We start from the raw sequence: 17,449 nt of genomic DNA on the forward strand, positions 1-17,449 counted from the left end.
TTGTGGTAGGAACGTATTCCGTGGTTCTTTTGTGTAAGAATTTCCCACCGAGGTCAGGTGGCTCTGGAGAGAGCTTCAGGAGAGAGAAGCTGATAGTGGGAGAGTCACGGAGGATGTGGAAGGACTTTAAAGGTGGGGTGGTTGCGGCTGGAGCCAGAGAGAAAGGGGGCTTGCAGGTGGAAGAGGGAGGAGGTAACTGTGGGACGAGCCCCCAAGGGGTGGAAGAGGAGGACGCAGGCAGCGCAGGCCATCTGGGAGGCCTCCAGGGCATGGGGGGTGACAGGGCTCCTGCACGCCCTCTCCATCCCTTCTTCTCATCCCCGCTCCCTTGGATGGCTGTGGGTCAGGAGCCCGTGCCTGCATCCTGTGAAGGCCTTGCTGTAAATGCTCTCTCTCTGTCTCCTTCTTCGTAGTGTGAGCTCCTGCTGCTTACCAGGGCCCAGGGACAGCCCGGCTCCGTGCTCTTCTCCCTGTTCTGGGCCGTCCAGGGCAGCCTGCTCTCCTGGTGCTACCTGCAGCTGAAGAGCACCGACGCGGGAGCCCGGGGTCTCGCCGCCCACCTCATTGACCAGTGTGAGTGTCAGCACCTGGCGTCATGAACCCACCAGCACAGAGAGGTGTATGGGCGTGGCTTTCTCCTTTAATGCCTCGTGCATGCGGTGCACATGGGGTTTGCTTTTCTGTGTCTCTGGGATGTTTTTTCTTCCTAAAATGGGAAGCTGTACATGTGTTTTTGCCCAGAGTGTTCTGCTGACTGTGATCAGCCTAGGAGTTTCATCATGAGGTCGGGTCACTTCACAGCCCGAGGGGATGCAGCACGTGGAGGGGAATGCCACACTCTTCACTAGAGCCTGTCATCCCAGCTCTATCGACTTATCCAAAAAAAGAAAGTCTTTTTTTTTAAAATCTAAGGTAGGGCAGCCCAGGTGGCTTAGCGGTTTAGTGCTGCCTTCAGCCCAGGGTGTAATCCTGGAGACCCGGGATCGAGTCCCATGTCGGGCTCCCTGCATGGAGCCTGCTTATCTTCTCTGCCTGTGTCTCTGCTTTTCTGTCTCTTTTTCTGTATCTTTTATGAATAAAGAAATAAAATCTTTAAAAAAATAAAAAAATAAAATCTAAAGTATAGGTGAGCACTGCTTTGGTCTTTTCAGAGCCGGAAAATCCTCATACTCATGTCCGGTAAAGCCACAGAAAGTTCTGTGACCTTTCTCAGGTTCTGAGAGCTGCACAGGTGGGAAATCCCATCACATTTAGTCTCAGTAGTGTGACACCGGCTGATGGCGCCGAGCCCTGGTTCCTGTGGCTCGGCCTGTGGGCTGCCCGCTGAACACGGGCCCCTGTGAGCACAGGGAGCCCCCAGCCTGGCCACCGGGCCGCTCAGCCGACAGCTTCACCTACACAAGGGCTGTGCTCTCTGCCTCATCCCAAAGTAGCAAAGACCAAGAGATTTGCACTCCTTTCCTCCCAGAGGAAAACCGATCTGTGACCCTTCGTGGTCCCAAGGTCTTTCTCACATGGTCCTTGGTCTGGGACCCTCTCCAGTTTTGTCCTCGAGGATGACCAAGCCAGTGGTGTTTTTCACCACCTATCATGTTAATTACTGTCTTTATGTCTTGATAGATGTGGGACAGTTTGTGGCAAGCACGAGAGTGATTCTGGAATCCCTTTTGTCACAGTATAGTGGACAAACCATTGTAGAGAAACTGTGTAATTCAGTGTTTTCGATGGCAGCTCGTCAACTGGTAAGATGCGGCGACAGCCTTTGTGCGGGAGGAGAAGTGGTGACCTCTGGCCCCAGGCAGAGCCTGAGGCAGATGCTGAGTGCCTTGTCAATCTCCCCCCAGGTGATCTTCCTGCTGGACTTTTGCACTTTAGACATTTCACACTGTGCACTCCTGAGAGAGTTCAGTACACTGACAGAACTGTTAAAGCAGCTCTGCGCGGACCCCACAGGAGCGCCAGACAAGGTAACCCGGGTGTCTGAGTGACCTGTACAGCGCAGTGCAGACCCAGAGAGGTTGGCTTGGGAGCCCCCGAGTTCTAGCAGGGGTTTGCTGGCACCGGGCAGCGACAGCCCGAGCTGACCGGCGTGGTCAGCGTTAGGATGGAAGCCATGTGGAGGTCTGTCTTCTCTTACGGTGCATGAATGTGTGTGAAACCATGTAGCGAATGACCAGATTGAAGTCCAGAAAAGAGAACATATGGCGAAAGACAAACTAAAAGGATCCAGGGTACAGAGATTCTTTGCTATCTTTGAGTCTCAGACAACTGTGTGGGAATAGAAAGGGCATAAGCTGTAAAGCCTGTTGTTGTAAAGATATAAGAGCAAGGACTCAAAGTGGACAGGGGAAATGATGGGGTCAGATTTGCCAGGGTCCAAAATTCAGTGTTTTTTCCACTGAAATTTGGAAATTCATGACTGTGGTGATTTAAAGAAATAGCTCAGTCATGGCCAGAACCAGGAGCTCACTCTGGGGATCCTGTCGTGTGCTGCGGAGCCCAGTGTCCCTTGCCAAGGGTTCAGTGTGCATTGAGCTGTGTATGCAGACGGAGCAGTGGGGCGGCTGCTAGCCCGTGTGACCGTCTGCGTCCCATGTCTGGGCTGCCTGTCCATAGTGCTGATGCAAGCACGGTTTTCTCTGTGGCCCACACAGAGTGACGGGAGCTTGCCTTCTTGACTCATTTGTGTGTGTAGCTCGATGAAGACACTTGGCAGCAGGAGTGTCCTGTGGTATTACACACCTGGACCAAGGAGTCTGCCCACAACTATGAGAACAATTGCCATGAGGTGTCTGTCTTCATCAGCCCTGGGGCAACCTACTTTGAGGTAGAATTTGATGAGCGCTGTGAGACTGAGAAGAGGTAAGACTCACGTGTTCTCTCCCTGAGCCACAGTGGGTGAAAGCGAGAGGAGGACAGTGACAGACATTATGCCTCCCCAGGTACGATTATTTGGAGTTCACTGACGCTAGAGGCGGGAAAACACGCTATGACACCAAAGTTGGCACTGAGAAGTGGCCCAGGGTGAGTGGTGCGCCCAGCACCAGTGATGCCTGCCCCTCTGCACTGGCTCTCCTCGCCGTTGGTCCCCGGGGGTGGGGCATGGTCCACGAGGGAACCATTTCTGTCGCACTTTGGTAAAAGGAAGAGCTGATGTCGGTTCGTACAGGACTGCCGGCCACTTGTCTCGTAGATACAGTTACTTATCTCCATTCCCTTGATGTGTCATCTCGCTGCTCGGGCACTCTGGGGCCAACTTGAATGGTCACTGCAGAGACCAGATGGCCCCAGGGGTCTAATGACTTCCTGTCTGGTTGTTTACAGGAACATTGACCAATCCCTGGTTTGTGTTGCAGTGCCCAGTGTGAATGGGAGAGTAGTGGCCCTTAGTGTGGAAGGGCCGGGCCCAGGGGGCCCCCAGTATGTGGGGGGGCCAGCAGTGCCCACTTGAGGCCTGCCAGGTCTCCAGGACACGGAGCCAAGTGCCACTCCCTGCTGTTGGTGCACTCTCCCATTGGTGATCTTGGCGGGGAGCAGCAGGGGGACACAAGCCCTGTTCCTGGATGAGCGGGAGTGGACAGGTGGGTGTCCACAGGTGACAGAACTGCCACAACTGCTGCTTCACGCGGTGCCATCGTGGACTGTTTCAGCTGCTCCTTCGTCCATCCCTCCTTCTCTCAGCAGGGTGGGCAAGCTGAGACAGTGCGGCTGGAAGGCAGACCGGGTGTAAACATAGAATGATTGAATCTTGAAGGATGTGCTTGCTGCTGCGGGTGCGCCTCTCCGGTGCGTTCCACTTCATGGCTTTTGTGCTTGTCTCTAGAAAGTGATCTTCAAGGCTGGCCCCCGGCTGCAGTTCCTCTTTCACTCTGACAGCAGTAACAATGAGTGGGGTTACAAATTCACCGTCACCGCCTATGGCCTGCCCGATGTGGCCGTGTCCTGGGCCCTGGATTTACAGCTGCTCGTTTGCCGGCTGATGGGACGCCTCGCTGCCCAGTGCATGGCGCTCAAGTCTGCGCACCGTGAGTCTCAGGCGCGTTGGCTCCACACAAGGGCAGGGTGGAGGCGTGTACAGGGCGCCCTTGCAGGCCCTGTGCACCAGACCCTGCACTGCGTCTGCTCAGCGCTGTTGCCCTGAAGCGTCTTGACGCACACTTGGGCACGTACCCCTGAGGGTGCTTAGGCTCCCCTGTCTGGAGCGCAGCCTGGGCAGGGGCTGGTTTTTAGCAGCACGGTCATCTCTTTTTGTTAGTGACATTTAGAAGGCAGAAATAGAATAAACCGTATATCCTTTAATCACATGAATACTTATGTTAAATACGGAAACGTGGATTTTGTCTTTTTTGGGTTTTTTTTGGATTTTGTCTTAAAGTGATTTTTTTCAACTTAGTTATTAAGTACATCCAAGAAGCAAGAACTATAGAATGAAACTTTCTAGTATGTTTTATTTCATTTCTGGAGATTTTTTGTCTGTAAAAGGAAAATACAGAAATTGCATAATGGAGAAAGATCAAGGAGAAGAGCCATTCCTGGTGCTAACACTTAACATTTTCACATATTCCCATATAGTCTTTGCTATCTAGTCATAAACACGTGTGGGTGGGTGTTTAATTCTTCTTCTTCTTTTTTTTTTTTTGAACAAATGTAAGTTTATGAATTGCAAAAACTTCTCCATCATTGAGCACGTGTGCCCAGCCTGCAGTTACTCCCTGGTGGTGGCCCTCACATCCCTTCATCTACCTGACCGGGATTGCAGGGGTGCCTGTGACAGGCTGTCCCACAGTAGGGCCGCGCTTCCGGGCACCCTCTTGGTGGGGGTGCGTTTGGGGTGCATGTCCATGAAGCAGCACAGCTAGCTCTGTGCTGGCAGGTGGGGGTGGATACCCTGCACGTCTGCAGGATGCCCACATAGTCGAGACCTTCTTTTGGTTGGCCCACCAACCTTAGTGTCCCAGGGAAAGCATGGGGCTCTCACCAGCCGCCTTCTCTTTCCAGAGTTTGGAGGCGACATGGCAGTGGCTCCAGCAAAAATGGCGTTGGTCCTGAACTCTCCGCTGTGGAAACCTGTTTTCAGGCATCAGTTGAGTCCAGAGTTGGGATTAGCAGTGAGCTGGCCCACGCACCTGCACCAGGATAGTAAGGAGGTATTTATGTCTTTCTCCTTGGAGCGCAGTCTGTTTGCTGATGGCTCCTGCTCCCAGTGACGAACCCTTGTGTTTGCGTCATCTTCACCCCCCTCAGCTGTTGGTGCTCTGATGGCACATGCCATCCCTTGTTCATGTGGTATCCGCATCACATGTGGCACGTGCCGGTTGGCAGTGGTGTTCAGACCCAGCGAGCAGTAAGTGCTCAGGAAATCTGGCTAGGTCGCTGGATGGGTCCAGTGAGTGTGTTCCCAGCACCTGCTGAGTTAACGGTTCATGCTGCACCTTCTGTTCCCCATGGAACAGCAGCACCCTGCCTGGGCTGGACAGGTCTGCCTATGGTCTCTGTTCCGTACCCCCTGTCTCCGTCTCTGCCCTGCACTCTGATCTGGCTCCTTCCCTTGGCCATGTCACTCGGGCAGCCAAGAATCAGGGGCTCTTCCATGGGCTCTGTTATGTTTGGCTCCCTCACACCCTGCCTTGCTCTGGCTCCCTGTGGCCCGCTGTCTTCTCCAGCTGCACCCTGGCCTCCTTGCTGGGCCTCATCCCCTTCCTCCCTGGAAAGTAGGCTTTCCTCGGGCTCTCTCCCCTGTCCCACAGCTGCCGACACTTTATCCTGTCCCCTCTCTTGTGCTGTTACACCTGTGTAGAACCTCCCTGCACCTCTGTCTGGAGCCCCGGTGCTTCTTGGGCTCCACTCCCGTGCCTCTGTCCTCCCATTAGGTAGTCTGTGTCAGGAGTGGCAAGCCAGGACGTGTCCCTTCCCTGGCCACTCGCTGCTGTCACTGTGCATCCTGTGTTCCTTGGTGCTGAACCATGGCTCCCCATCTTGTTCTCATTTCTCCTGCCCAGTTGGCCGCCACTCCATGGACTTTCCCAGGGTGCATCCAGCTCCTCCCGTCTCCCCTGACTGCATCTTCCTCCAGGCCCTCTTCCTGCACTTGCAGTGTGCAAGGTTACCTTGGGACCTACTAGGGGTTTTTAACCACCGAATACCTTGTTAACCTGCCGCCAAGCACCATTCATGGCTCCCGTTGCCCACAGGGTGAAGTCTGGGCTCCTCAGGGTGGTGGCTGAGCTCTGTCCAGTGTCTTCGCCTTACCTCTCTGCCTCTAGTTCCCACCACTCCCCAGCTACACCTCAGGCTGGGTCAGCATCTCCACCAAATCCTAATTTCTGCTCACGATTTTGTTCCTCAGTGGGCAGAGCTGCTCAGTGTTCAGGGTCCAGCCCAAAGCCCACACCCTCCAGGAGGCTTCTCTTTACCACCAGAGCCTGTCAGGAGCTCTCTCCCACCAGCTCCCAGCACGGGCCGATGCCTCCTGGCACTTGGCCCTCGGGTACCTTCTGTTCCGCAGTGGCGCTATTGTTCATGCTCTTAGGTGCTTTACTTAGGTTTGCCTTGTCTTTAAACCCACGTATCTGTCTGGTTACTGTCCTTCTGCTTAGGCTTAGTCGGTGTCCCATGAGCTTTGTTGTTAGAATGACTGTGTTAAACGTATGTGTTGTTTTTTTCCAGGTCAAGAACATCCCCGATGATCCCTGCCACCACTTTCTTCTTGAGTTTGCACAGTCAGACCCTGCCCAGAACTTCTGTGGGCCATTTTCAGAACTTTTCAAAGGATTCATACAGGCATGTAGAAAACAGGCCCCAAAGACAGATATAGTTGCTGGTTCCACTATTGATCAAGCTGTGAACGCCACCTTTGCTGCTCTGGTGTGTCGTACTCCAGGCTTATATGAGAAGCTGCAAAAATATGGTAACTTATACTACAGGGAATATTTCTGATCTGAAGGCCAGTTGCTAAGTTTTAAGAAAGCCTATCTTTTGTGAACATTTTAAAACAAACATTTCTACAACTGTAGACCTCATCTGGTTAAGTCCTACTCTGCCAGTCAGAAGATTCGTGACTAGTTTATAGTTAGTGGATCGTCCTCTATGGCAAGTAGCCTTGAGTTTCCTAACCAGGTCACTTCTTTCTCCAAAATTCATGTGGAAAACTGCCCAGAAGTTTAACAGAAGGAGACTGTAACTTGGGTTATAGTCTCAGGCAAAAACTAGAAGTTGTGCAGCTTCAGGTTGATCAAACGAGCTCTCTGCACCTTCGTACCTATGTCTGTAAACTTGGGAGTTGGAAGCTCTACCCTTCTCACAGATGCCGGTTAAACTCTGAGTTGTTTAGGTGATTCAGTATGCTGATAGCCAAGGAAGGAAACATCTTCACTCTTAGCTTTAAAGCCTTGTAGCTTTTATAGGCTTCCTGGTTGGTAGCCAGCTCCCCACCATTTCTGTTCCTCCCATCCCCCCCAGAGAGATGCTTCTGCTACTCACGTGCGCGCGCGCGCGCGTGTGTGTGTGTGTGTGTGTCGCCAGCAGGCTGCAGGAACCACAGGAGGGATGGCCTCTCTCTCTTCATCATCTCTCATGGGGAAACATTATAGACCCTACTTAGGGATGAGATAGGGCTTTTCCCAAGCACTTTGGCGGGGTGTGTGTTCTTTCCATGATGCAGATGTGAGGAGCAGATGGTAATTATTACAGTGACGACCATTGCTGCCCTGTGCCACTGAGGTCTTTAGGTCTCACATTGCAGAGTTTATTTCCTGATTTCTAAAACATCTCCATTAATCCTGCTTCCCAAGCTTTACTATTTCCTTGAAGAAGCTGCTCAGATAAAACCTATATTGAGGCATGAGTGGTTTATGAAAACAAGTGTTCTATGGAAGAGTGTGTCTCTGCCAGGGAGTGGAGGATCTGCCAGGTTTTTTGTTTTGTTTTGTTTTTTGACCTGCCAGGTTTTTAAAGAAATCCAATATATGTTTTCATGATCAAATTATAGCAAGAGACCTGTGCAGTCTTTGTTGTTTACCTGTGGGAACTCTCAGGAGATAGATGAAAACCTTGTGAGTTAAAGCTGAGAAAGTTTCTGGCTGGTGGCGAGCTCCCAGCTTCTTTTCAGATTATGTTCCTGTATCACATCCCTAATTTCAGGGGCGAAACTCACAGTCTGATGTGGAAACTAGAAACACTTGGCTGAATACAGGTTGTTTCCAGAATAACCTGCCACTGGGGCTTTGGAAGCACAGCTGGTCTGCGTGTTCCAGGGCTGTTTGTGAGTCCTGCCGGGCGGAGCTGCTTGAGCTTCTCAGTGCTATGTTTGAGTGCCTGGGGTGCAGCCCCGCACCTCACACCTGCACAGAAAGCAGCCCTCGCACTGTGCCTTGGGTCTGCAGAGAGCTTCACGCTTTTCTGGTGTATCATCCTCTGGTTTTTACAAGCCAAGTAAGGAGTGGGCCTCAGAGGTCTTTCTATTAAACAGACAACTTTGTTATTTTTCTGATCATGAAAAAATTACCCATTCATGTAGAAACTTATAAAGTATAGGAAAGCTTAATATAATTATCAGTTATAATCTGACCATTTGAAGGGTGCATCTGTTAACATTTTTCTGTGTATCTACCTGGCCTTTTTACCTGGGCATATTTGTGTGGTATATATAGCTGTATATGCATCGTAGATGTGTGTGTATATACATATACATATATTTACACACACACATCATGTTTTTAATATGTATGTTCTTTTTAAATAGGTAACTTTGTGTTTATATGGTTTCAAAAACAGTCTTTTTTACTTTATACTATGAACTTTCTTCATGTCAGTAATTATTTTTTACCTGCACATAATCTGTTTTACTTTTAATATTTTTCACTTTCATATTTTTACTTTAAATATTTTACTCCATTTAATAGTATGTCCATTTCAGATGTTCACTTGAAAAGAGTTAGTTTGCAGTGACACAAAGAACCTGTGCCAGGTACTTGTGACTTAATTGATCCCCCCCCCCGCCCCCCCCCAAGCCTCGTACCACCCGTGGTGTATGAGCCTCAGGGGAAAGACTATTTCTCTGTGTTGGGAGATTTAGAAGCTACTTTGTGTGTAGGTTGCACTACTGAACCGAATTAACTGAGTATGATCTCATCGTCTCTCCTTTCCCCAGTAAACAGTGGAGGCAACACAGCCCTGAGCGAGGACTTTGCACAGGTGTATTGCTTGGCAGATGGGATCCGAGTATGGATGGTAAGATGTGCTTTGCGATTTTTATGTTTTTTGAGTTGTCCCACCATGGTTTCATGCAGTTAAGGTAAGTAGCTCTCTTCTCAAGAATATAACTTTAGGAATTTTTTTTAACTAAAGTTCAGTGACATGAAAAGCTCTAAAATAACTTAGGATGCTTGAAATCGTGGTATGAGTGCTGAGAATGTTCAGAGAAAACAGGGCGCATGCCTGGAGCCCCCTAACACCCGTTAGCAACCCCAAGGCCACTCTGCGGGACCTCTTCAATCGGGAGGGAAAATTTTGCTGTAGGTACTGGGCAGGCGCTGATGGCTTTAGGCGGGTGTGAGGCTGGTCTCCAAGGAGAGGCCTTCCTACATTGTAGAAATGTAGTTCTGTAGCGTTGCTTATGGCAGCCATGCCATGGAGGAACATGTCCATGAGTAGGATGAGCAGAGAAACAGTAAGTTGTGTTACTGTGCAATACGACTCTACCATGTGAGGTGATTTGTATGATGCTGTCCTGTAGTGAGAGTGAAAGAGGTGAAGTGTGTGTGTCAGCTCACACAAGATGAGCAGAAGCCAGTCTTAGAGGAACCCATGAATACGTTTTATCTTGTGTGAAGTTTACACACAGCCCAAATCTGTGTCATGTTAGGTATATAAGTAGGTAGTAAAAGTGTACAAAGTCATGGAAATGATGAACATCAAACTCAGGAGAATCATTTTTTTTCTTGAGCGTGGAGAAGAATCCCTACGTATTTTCATTATGGTCCCGGTATTCACAATCATCTTGAGTGCTGTGTAGGAATGGGGAGGAGTCATGAAGTAATGGAGAGGATGGGCAATGAACTTGAGAGCAGGAGACCAGCTGCAGTTCTTAGATGAGCACAGCGGCTGCTCCTGGGTGTAGGATGGTCAGATTCTGTGGCTGGAGTGAGTCGTGCACGGTGGTGTGTCCCAAGACCCTTCCCATATTCCCGGTTTGGTGACTTGTCCCATTTGGTGGAAGCGTTGACCAGACTGGGGAAATGGCCTTTGATCTGGGAGTAGAGTGGGGTGAATTTGTTCTGGGGCCACACAGGTGATCTGAGACACCAGGCTGGAGAAGTCAGTGAACCTGGAAGAATCTAACTGGCTGGTGCTTCACAGAAATGTCAAAACAGAGGTACAGGTAGCTTCAGATCACTGGCAGTGGGGTTTCTTAATGTATGAGTTTACCCAGGAACCAGAGAGGCTTGACCAGGGACCACAATGATGAGAACGTAGTTGGTGCTCAGTATGTACAGGATAGGTAGGTGGAGACCGAGATGGACAGAGTCTCCCGAGAGAAACTAAAAGGTGTTGTCAGAATGGTAAAAGGAGGGTCAGGGCAGTGTTGATGAGACACTAAGGTAATAGTAGCAGTTTAAGAAAAAGAGATTCTGATAAAGCAGAAGAATTTGGCAGTTGACGAGGCACAGCATAGATTGTGCCTCTGCTTTAGGGTAGGACAGACTGCTGATGGCTAAATGCGATGCCAGCCTTCTCTCTCAGACCTTGGCCTCCCAGACGTCACACATGGCTTGTGCTTGGGCTATGAGCACTGTGGCGCACAGCATGACCATCACCTGTGCTGCTACCAGGAGCACTGCTCACTGCCCGGCAGGCCCAGCCTCACTTACACAGGTCCCCTCACACAGGGTAGAATGGAGATCAGATTGTGGTCCAGTGTGTACCAACCTGGGTGGGGAACCCCAGTCAGTCCCTGCACTGCTCTAGAGCTCCTCTGCTCTGTCTGTACCAGGTCGGCTTTAGATAAGGGCCCCTCCAGCCCCAGTGTTCTACTTTTTTTTTTTAAGATTTTATTTATTTATTTATTTGAGAGAGTGGGAGAGTATGAGCAGGGTGAGGAAGCAAACTCCCTGCTGAGCCCGGAGCCTGATGGGGTACTTAATCTCACGACCCTGAGATCATGACCGGAGTTGAAATCAAGAGTTGATCGCATAACCGACTAAGCCTCCCAGATGCCCCATGATTTTTTAAGTAATAGGATCTGGGGTACCCCCACCCCCCGCCTCCGACAATGCATAGTTGAAAAGAAGACTGCTTCAAAGCCTGGATTCCTTCTAGGAAAAACCACACAGCTCCACCCCATGTCCTCAGCAGCGGGATAGTAATTGTACAGTTTTCTGTGCTTTGAAGTCCTTGTGTGGCTGCTCATGCAGTCCGCCCTCCACAGTGTAATCGTGTGGCTCCAACTTTGCCCCCCAGCTGGAGATGAAGCAGAAGTCATTGATGAACCTGGGGAATGAGGCAGAAGAAAAGCATGGCCCAGAAGCTGCCGAGGCAAACCCTGAGAGCCTGGGTGAGTGTGCTGAGCCTTCTGTTACATGTCCTGGGAAACCGGAGGCCTGTCTTGGGGGTGATTTTAGTTGAAGGTGTGTTGACCTATGGAAAGTACTGCAGGAGCTAGATGTGGTTTCTACGGATGGGTCACAAATAGAAAATGCCAGAGAGTCACTGTTTTCTAACATGATCCAGACAGAGCACTTGTCTCACAAGTGAGAGGCATCAAGTGCTTTTGACCTACATCTTATTGTGTTTTTGTTTTTTATATTTTAAAAATTGTTTTTAAAGGGAAGCCCCAGTGGCTTAGCAGTTTAGCGCTGCCTTTGGCTCGGGGCATGATCCTAGAGACCTGGGATCGAGTCCCACGTCAGGCTCCCTGCATGGAGCCTGCTTCTCCCTCTGCCTGTGTCTCTGCCTCTCTTTCTCTCTGTGTCTTTCATGAATAAATAAATAAAATCTTTAAAAAAAACTAAAATAAAAAAATAAAAAGATTTTATTTGACAGAGAAAGTGCTCAACCACAAGCAGGGGGAGTGGCAGGCAGAAGGAGAGGGAGAAGCAGGCTCCCTGCTCAGCAGGCAGCCCAATGAGGGACTTGATCCCAGGACCCTGGGATGATGACCTGAGCCAAAGGCAGACGCTTCACCGACTGAACCACCCAGGAACCCCTCTTGTTACGTTTTTAAAGTGTGCTCTCACTGAATATTCAGTGAGATTAAGGAATTACGGTTAATGTCTTAGTGATATCATAGTTCTGTTAGAAACTATTACTATTTTAGAAAAATGCTAAAGTTTTTAGATGAAAGTATGGTGCCTGCAATCTGCATGGCAATAAACCAGGGAGAGGGTGGCTGGTGAAAGGAGACAGGGTGAGGTGTGCATGATGGGTCCTTATAGTCTTTTCTCTCTGTATGTTAGAAAATGTCCACAACAGAGGCACCTGGGTAGCTCAGTCAGTTGAGCAGCCAACTCTTGATTTTAGCTCAGGTCGTGATCCCAGGGTCATAGGACCAAACCCTGTGTTGGGCTCGCTGCTCAGCAGGAAGTCTGGAGATTCTCATACCACCCCCCACCCCCCACTCCTCCCCTCACTCACGTATACTCTCTCCTTCCTTTTCTCTCAAATAAATAAATAAAATATTTTTTTAAAAAAGGGAAGAAAACAGAGCTGGGAAAGTTTTGATTTGTATATGACATAGAAGTTTGTTTTCCTCAGAAGATGCATATGCCACTTTTTTAATGGAAGTATTTCTTGTCCTAAATTGTAGAGTTTTGGGACATCTGGGCAGCTCAGTGGTTGAGCATCTGCCTTCGGCTCAGGGCATGATCCCCAGGTCCTGGGATCAAGTCCCGCATCAGGCTCCCCGCAGGGAGCCTGCTTCTCCCTCTGTCTGGGTCTCTGCCTCTCTCTGTGTCTCTCATGGATAAATAAATAATAAGGTCTTAAAAAAAAAAAGTAAGTTGAATTTTGACTTTTTTCCATGCTTTCTTTGCTTTCTGCATTTAGCAAAAGAGTGTATTCAGAAGAGTCTTCTGTTACTACGATTTTTGCCCATGGGAGTAAGTTCAAAAGAAAGCTGTGACAAGCTGGTGGCTGCAGTAGAAACAGATCACCTGCAGCCCTGCGACAGGTGCCCAAGGACGAGCTCTGTGGTGGAGGAGCATTTCCAGGCCTCGGAGTCTCCCATGGACACAGGCACCCTTGCCGCAAGCAGTGGGGGTCCTAGCTCAGATGTGCCGCTGAAGCTGCTGCCCAGCGGTGGCCCCCCTGCCACTGAGGTGTCCTTTGCCACTGCTGAAGAGCCCTCTTCACCTTCCGCTCCTGCCCGGCGGCCTCCCTTCACCCGAGGGCGACTTCGACTGCTCTCCTTCCGGTCAGTGGAGGAGGCCAGACCCGTGCCCACCGTGAAGGAGAAATACCCCGTGCTGAAGGATGTCCTGGACTTCATTAAGGACCAGTCCCTCTCTCATGAGAGGTGAGCCGGGCAGTGCCCTCCCCTCCCTGGGCCAGTCAGGGGCTTCACGTTCATGCTGAGGGAGGGGTCAGGATTTGTTTTAGAACCTTCAAGATGAAGTTGGGTGATTCTTTCTTGTAAAGAAGTATTTTTTCACTGAAGGTTTGTACCTTATACTGTACGTAAATTGTATCTCAGTAAGGTACTACTAGGATAAAAAAAAAATTTTGTTTTGGAGGATGCCATTTACAAATGTGTCTTATTTTAATCCTGGGATAAATTTAGGATTTGAGATTTTCTGACAAAATATCTGTCAGCGGGCTTGCATCTCCAGAAGTATTGCATGTTTTAATTTCCTGCCTTAAGAATTAAAACTTTGTCTCTGTGGGGCAGTAAAAATATCACAGTTCTTTTTTAACTAATGAATTAGTTTGGGCTGTTGATATGAGCTGTCCCTGTTGCTGCTGAGCGCTGAACGTAACAGACGGGTGCTGGACCGCCCTCCCAGGAGCAGCTCCGCGTTTCCGTGCTGCAATCGTGGGTTCTCTCGGAGGCCCTGACTGTCTTCTGTCTTCAGTGTCGTAAAGGTTCTTGCCTTGAGGAAAGCTCAAGCTCAGAGCATCCTGGAGGTCCTGAGGATCATTCAGTACTGCACGGAGTCTCTGGGACGGCCTCATTGCTTCCACCCGCCGTGTATACTTTTCCTGATGGAGCTTCTCACCTGCCAGAAAGAGTTTACCAAGTAAGGATCAATTACAGATCTGCCAGGAAAACAGGGCTCATTTCAGAGAAATCCTGACGATTGTCTTTAATTAGTGACTATTATTTCCACATAGGATACAAATTTATGTTTTTGGCCAATTCTTTCATCCTAAGGAGAAATGGGTTCTATCCTTTTAGTAAATAAATACCAGAAATCTGTTTATTTCTCCTGGTGAGTTTTTCAGCTTTATTTTACCAGACAGCAAGGATTGTGTTCCCTGGGTGCCCACACTTCTGAAAGCCGTGAGCTATGTAGAATTTTCTTTTACAGTAAGGACATTAATCTGAGTACCTCACAAGATTGTTCTAATAGCAACTCTATTTCCTGAGCATTGACTGCCCGGCACTGTTCTAGGTGATGCAGGTGCAGCGGTGGACAAGGCAGACGAAATTCTTTTTCTAAGGGGCTTGTTCTGTTGAGGAGAGACAGATGGTCAAAGAAATCCATCCATCCATATAATGTGCCCATCCCAGACATGTGGTGACTTAGTCTGGGTGGTCAGGGAGCAGGCTGGGAAGTCCCCCTGTGAACAAAGAGATGAATGACCAATGAGCTTAGAGGGTAGAGCACTGGAGGCAGAAGGAACCGTGCCCCCAAGGTGGGGGCTTGTCCCCAGGAAGTGAACTAAAGCCAGTGTGCCTGTGTGAGGGGGGACAGCAGGAGACCAGCTCAGGAAATGAGTTGGGGCTCAGATGATGTAAGTCTTTGTAGGACAGGATTTTAGGTGTTTGGATTTTGTCCTGAGTTGTAGATGGGAGATCCCTGGGGAATCCTAAGCTCACAAGGAACACGCTGCATTTTACGTTTATGAAAGATGTTTCTGGCTACTCTGGGAAAGTGTGGATGGAAGCACACAGTCGGGAAATGGCTCAGCCGGCCAGGCAGGAGGTGGGGGGGCTCTGGACCCTGTAATAGTCCTGGAGATGGAGAGAAACAGGGGCACGCAGGATCTGCTTTGGAGGTAGAGTTGCCAGGATGCACGAAGGGTTGGGCATAGAGTGGAGATGGAAGGAACCGGGACAAAGGAGCAGCTGGGTCTTGGCTGCAGTGGTTGTTGGATGGTGATGCATCTTACTGAGGGCAAGAGAATGGAAGGAACAGCTTGGCGTGTTAAGTTTGAGCTGCTTCTTTCACATCCAAATCAAGGTTCCAGAGGACAGAGTTAAGGGTCTGAGGTTCTGGAGAGAAGCCAGGGTAGGGATAGAGTTTGCACACTGTCTGCGTGTAGCTGGTCTTTGCAGCCACGAGACTGGATGATCAGGACAGAGCACAGAGGTGGCCAGGAATGGGCCCAGGACTGAGCTGAGGGACACTTCTGTGTGCAGAGCTCAGGCAGAGGAAGAGGCCATCAAGAGCCAAAACCAGGGGCTGGAGGTGGGGCCAAGGCCAAGACAAGGACATGCCAGCGTATCAAATGCTGATGTAGGAGCTTGTGCCAGATAAGGACACACTGGGTTTGTCTGCGGTCCTCTGGGAGCCACAGGGCCGAGCGCCCAGCTGGACTGGCTTGAGTGGAAGATGGGTTGGGGGGGGGTGGAGGGGCAAACAACCACTTCAAGGACTCTGGCCTTAGGTGGAAGCAGAGGGAAAGGCAGAATTGCAGGGGCGCCGCTGAGGGTTTTTGAGAGGTGTTAGCACGTGTCCACACGCTGGTGGGAAAGTCCCAGACTCACTGAGTGCAGGAAGAGGACACGGCTGGTTGCAGACGCAGAGGGTCAGTGTGGACAGGGCCAGGGCGACCATCTGGTGGCAGGAGCGGTGCGGCGCACGGAGAAGCAGGCCGGTTGGTGGGTTCAATGGCGCAGAGATGGGGCCTGTGTGGTCCTTCTGTTTTTTAAAAATAAAATAACATAGTCGTCAGTTAAAAAGGAAGGGTTGGGAAAAGTAGTGGCGGTTTATGGAGAGGCAGGAAGGCTGCCAACAGGGATGCACAGCGGGAAAGCCAGCCCATGGGCCTGGCAGTTTGAGTGCTGCCCTGCGCCCCGTGGTGTATAGCGGTGCCCGTCAGCCTCTCGGCCTCCTCCAGCAGCATGACGTTGCATACAACGGCAGGGTTTCTCAGGCCAGCCTTGGAGGGAAGAAGCAGTGGGGAGTGGGCACCTGTTAGGGCCAGGAGACCTCCACTGGCTACACTCAAGTTGGGATTTCAGAAGTCCTGCCATCACTGTGGGGACAAGGTCAAGGATGGGACAGCCTTTGGAATGGAGGAGGTCCCTGGAGGTAACCATGGATGTCTAAGTCTCCCGGGTGCCAAGGTCACAGGTGAGGGGAGAGTGGCAGGCCTGAGGGGCCTGGCTGAGTGAGCCAACGGGGTGGGTGGGCGTAGAGTAACAGGAATCCTTGCCTTCCCATACTACTGGTGGCCTCGAGCTATCACTCCCTGAAGTTTGGTCCTTGTGCTCCTGCCTCTGCGCCGCATGGTCAGCTCGCTGCTGCTCGGTCTGGCTTCACGTAAGGAGTAATGATCGTCAGCTCAGTGACGGCCCCGGAGTGATCGGTGCTTCCCTCTGCTTCCAGTTATTTCGCACACATGGAGGGCTGTGGTGCACGTCTGCGCAAAGAGATTCGAGACACTTACTACCAGTTTGTTCTGTTTTTGGTTAAAGCAGTTAAAGAATTTAGCAGCATGAACGACAGGTATGGTATAACTTTATCATTTCTACAGAAAACATCATTTCTATTCTTGCTGACTTTAAAAGAAATACACGTTCGGTGTTGAAAATGTGGAAAATACAAAGTAAAAAAGACACCCCCTGGTGTTACCGTCTAGAGCCAGTTGGTCGCTTGGAGGCACTGGTACATTTGTTCGAGCCTTTCCCATGTGCTGTGTTGTTTTTCAAGGGGCCAGCCCTTGGTTTCCGTGAGAATGTGTGGCCTGACCTGTGTAGTTGCTCATGTTTCAGTGCAGTTTTAAGACAGGAATGTGAAGCCATCCCCCAGTCTCGTCCCTCATCAATCTGCACTGAATGAATGACCTGTGCTCGTTTGGGGCTGGCTCCTTGTCAGGATGTGATTCTTCCTCCCCGGCCTTGTCCAAAGGGTACCCTGAGACAGGCGTGGCTGGGCGGAAGCCTCACAGCGCACTTGCAGGACCCTTGCCAAACTGTCCTTTGAAGGGGGCTTGTGTGGGATGCGGGAATTTGAAAGGACGGCTGGCCCCTGTGCTCTCTGCTCACAGACACCCCAGGTTCTGACTG

The 17,449-nt window shown here is 50.3% G+C and overlaps 1 protein-coding gene across 5 annotated transcripts in view; it reads left to right on the forward strand.

Moving 5' to 3' along the window:
* The window catches only part of ZZEF1 (zinc finger ZZ-type and EF-hand domain containing 1), a 101,258-nt gene that overhangs the window by 49,970 nt on the left and 33,839 nt on the right, over positions 1 to 17,449 (forward strand). For all 5 annotated transcript variants that reach the window (XM_072821698.1, XM_072821699.1, XM_072821700.1 and 2 more), the window contains 13 exons: positions 414 to 573; positions 1,621 to 1,742; positions 1,845 to 1,967; positions 2,696 to 2,862; positions 2,943 to 3,024; positions 3,824 to 4,025; positions 4,999 to 5,147; positions 6,667 to 6,907; positions 9,149 to 9,228; positions 11,458 to 11,551; positions 13,042 to 13,510; positions 14,067 to 14,231; positions 16,770 to 16,889. In XM_072821698.1, coding sequence (XP_072677799.1) covers positions 414 to 573; positions 1,621 to 1,742; positions 1,845 to 1,967; positions 2,696 to 2,862; positions 2,943 to 3,024; positions 3,824 to 4,025; positions 4,999 to 5,147; positions 6,667 to 6,907; positions 9,149 to 9,228; positions 11,458 to 11,551; positions 13,042 to 13,510; positions 14,067 to 14,231; positions 16,770 to 16,889 — 2,174 coding nt within the window. The remainder of the gene's footprint in view (positions 1 to 413; positions 574 to 1,620; positions 1,743 to 1,844; positions 1,968 to 2,695; positions 2,863 to 2,942; positions 3,025 to 3,823; positions 4,026 to 4,998; positions 5,148 to 6,666; positions 6,908 to 9,148; positions 9,229 to 11,457; positions 11,552 to 13,041; positions 13,511 to 14,066; positions 14,232 to 16,769; positions 16,890 to 17,449) is intronic.

This window comes from Canis lupus, chromosome 3 (assembly GCF_048164855.1).
Source record: "Canis lupus baileyi chromosome 3, mCanLup2.hap1, whole genome shotgun sequence".
Taxonomy (NCBI): Eukaryota; Metazoa; Chordata; class Mammalia; order Carnivora; family Canidae; genus Canis; species Canis lupus.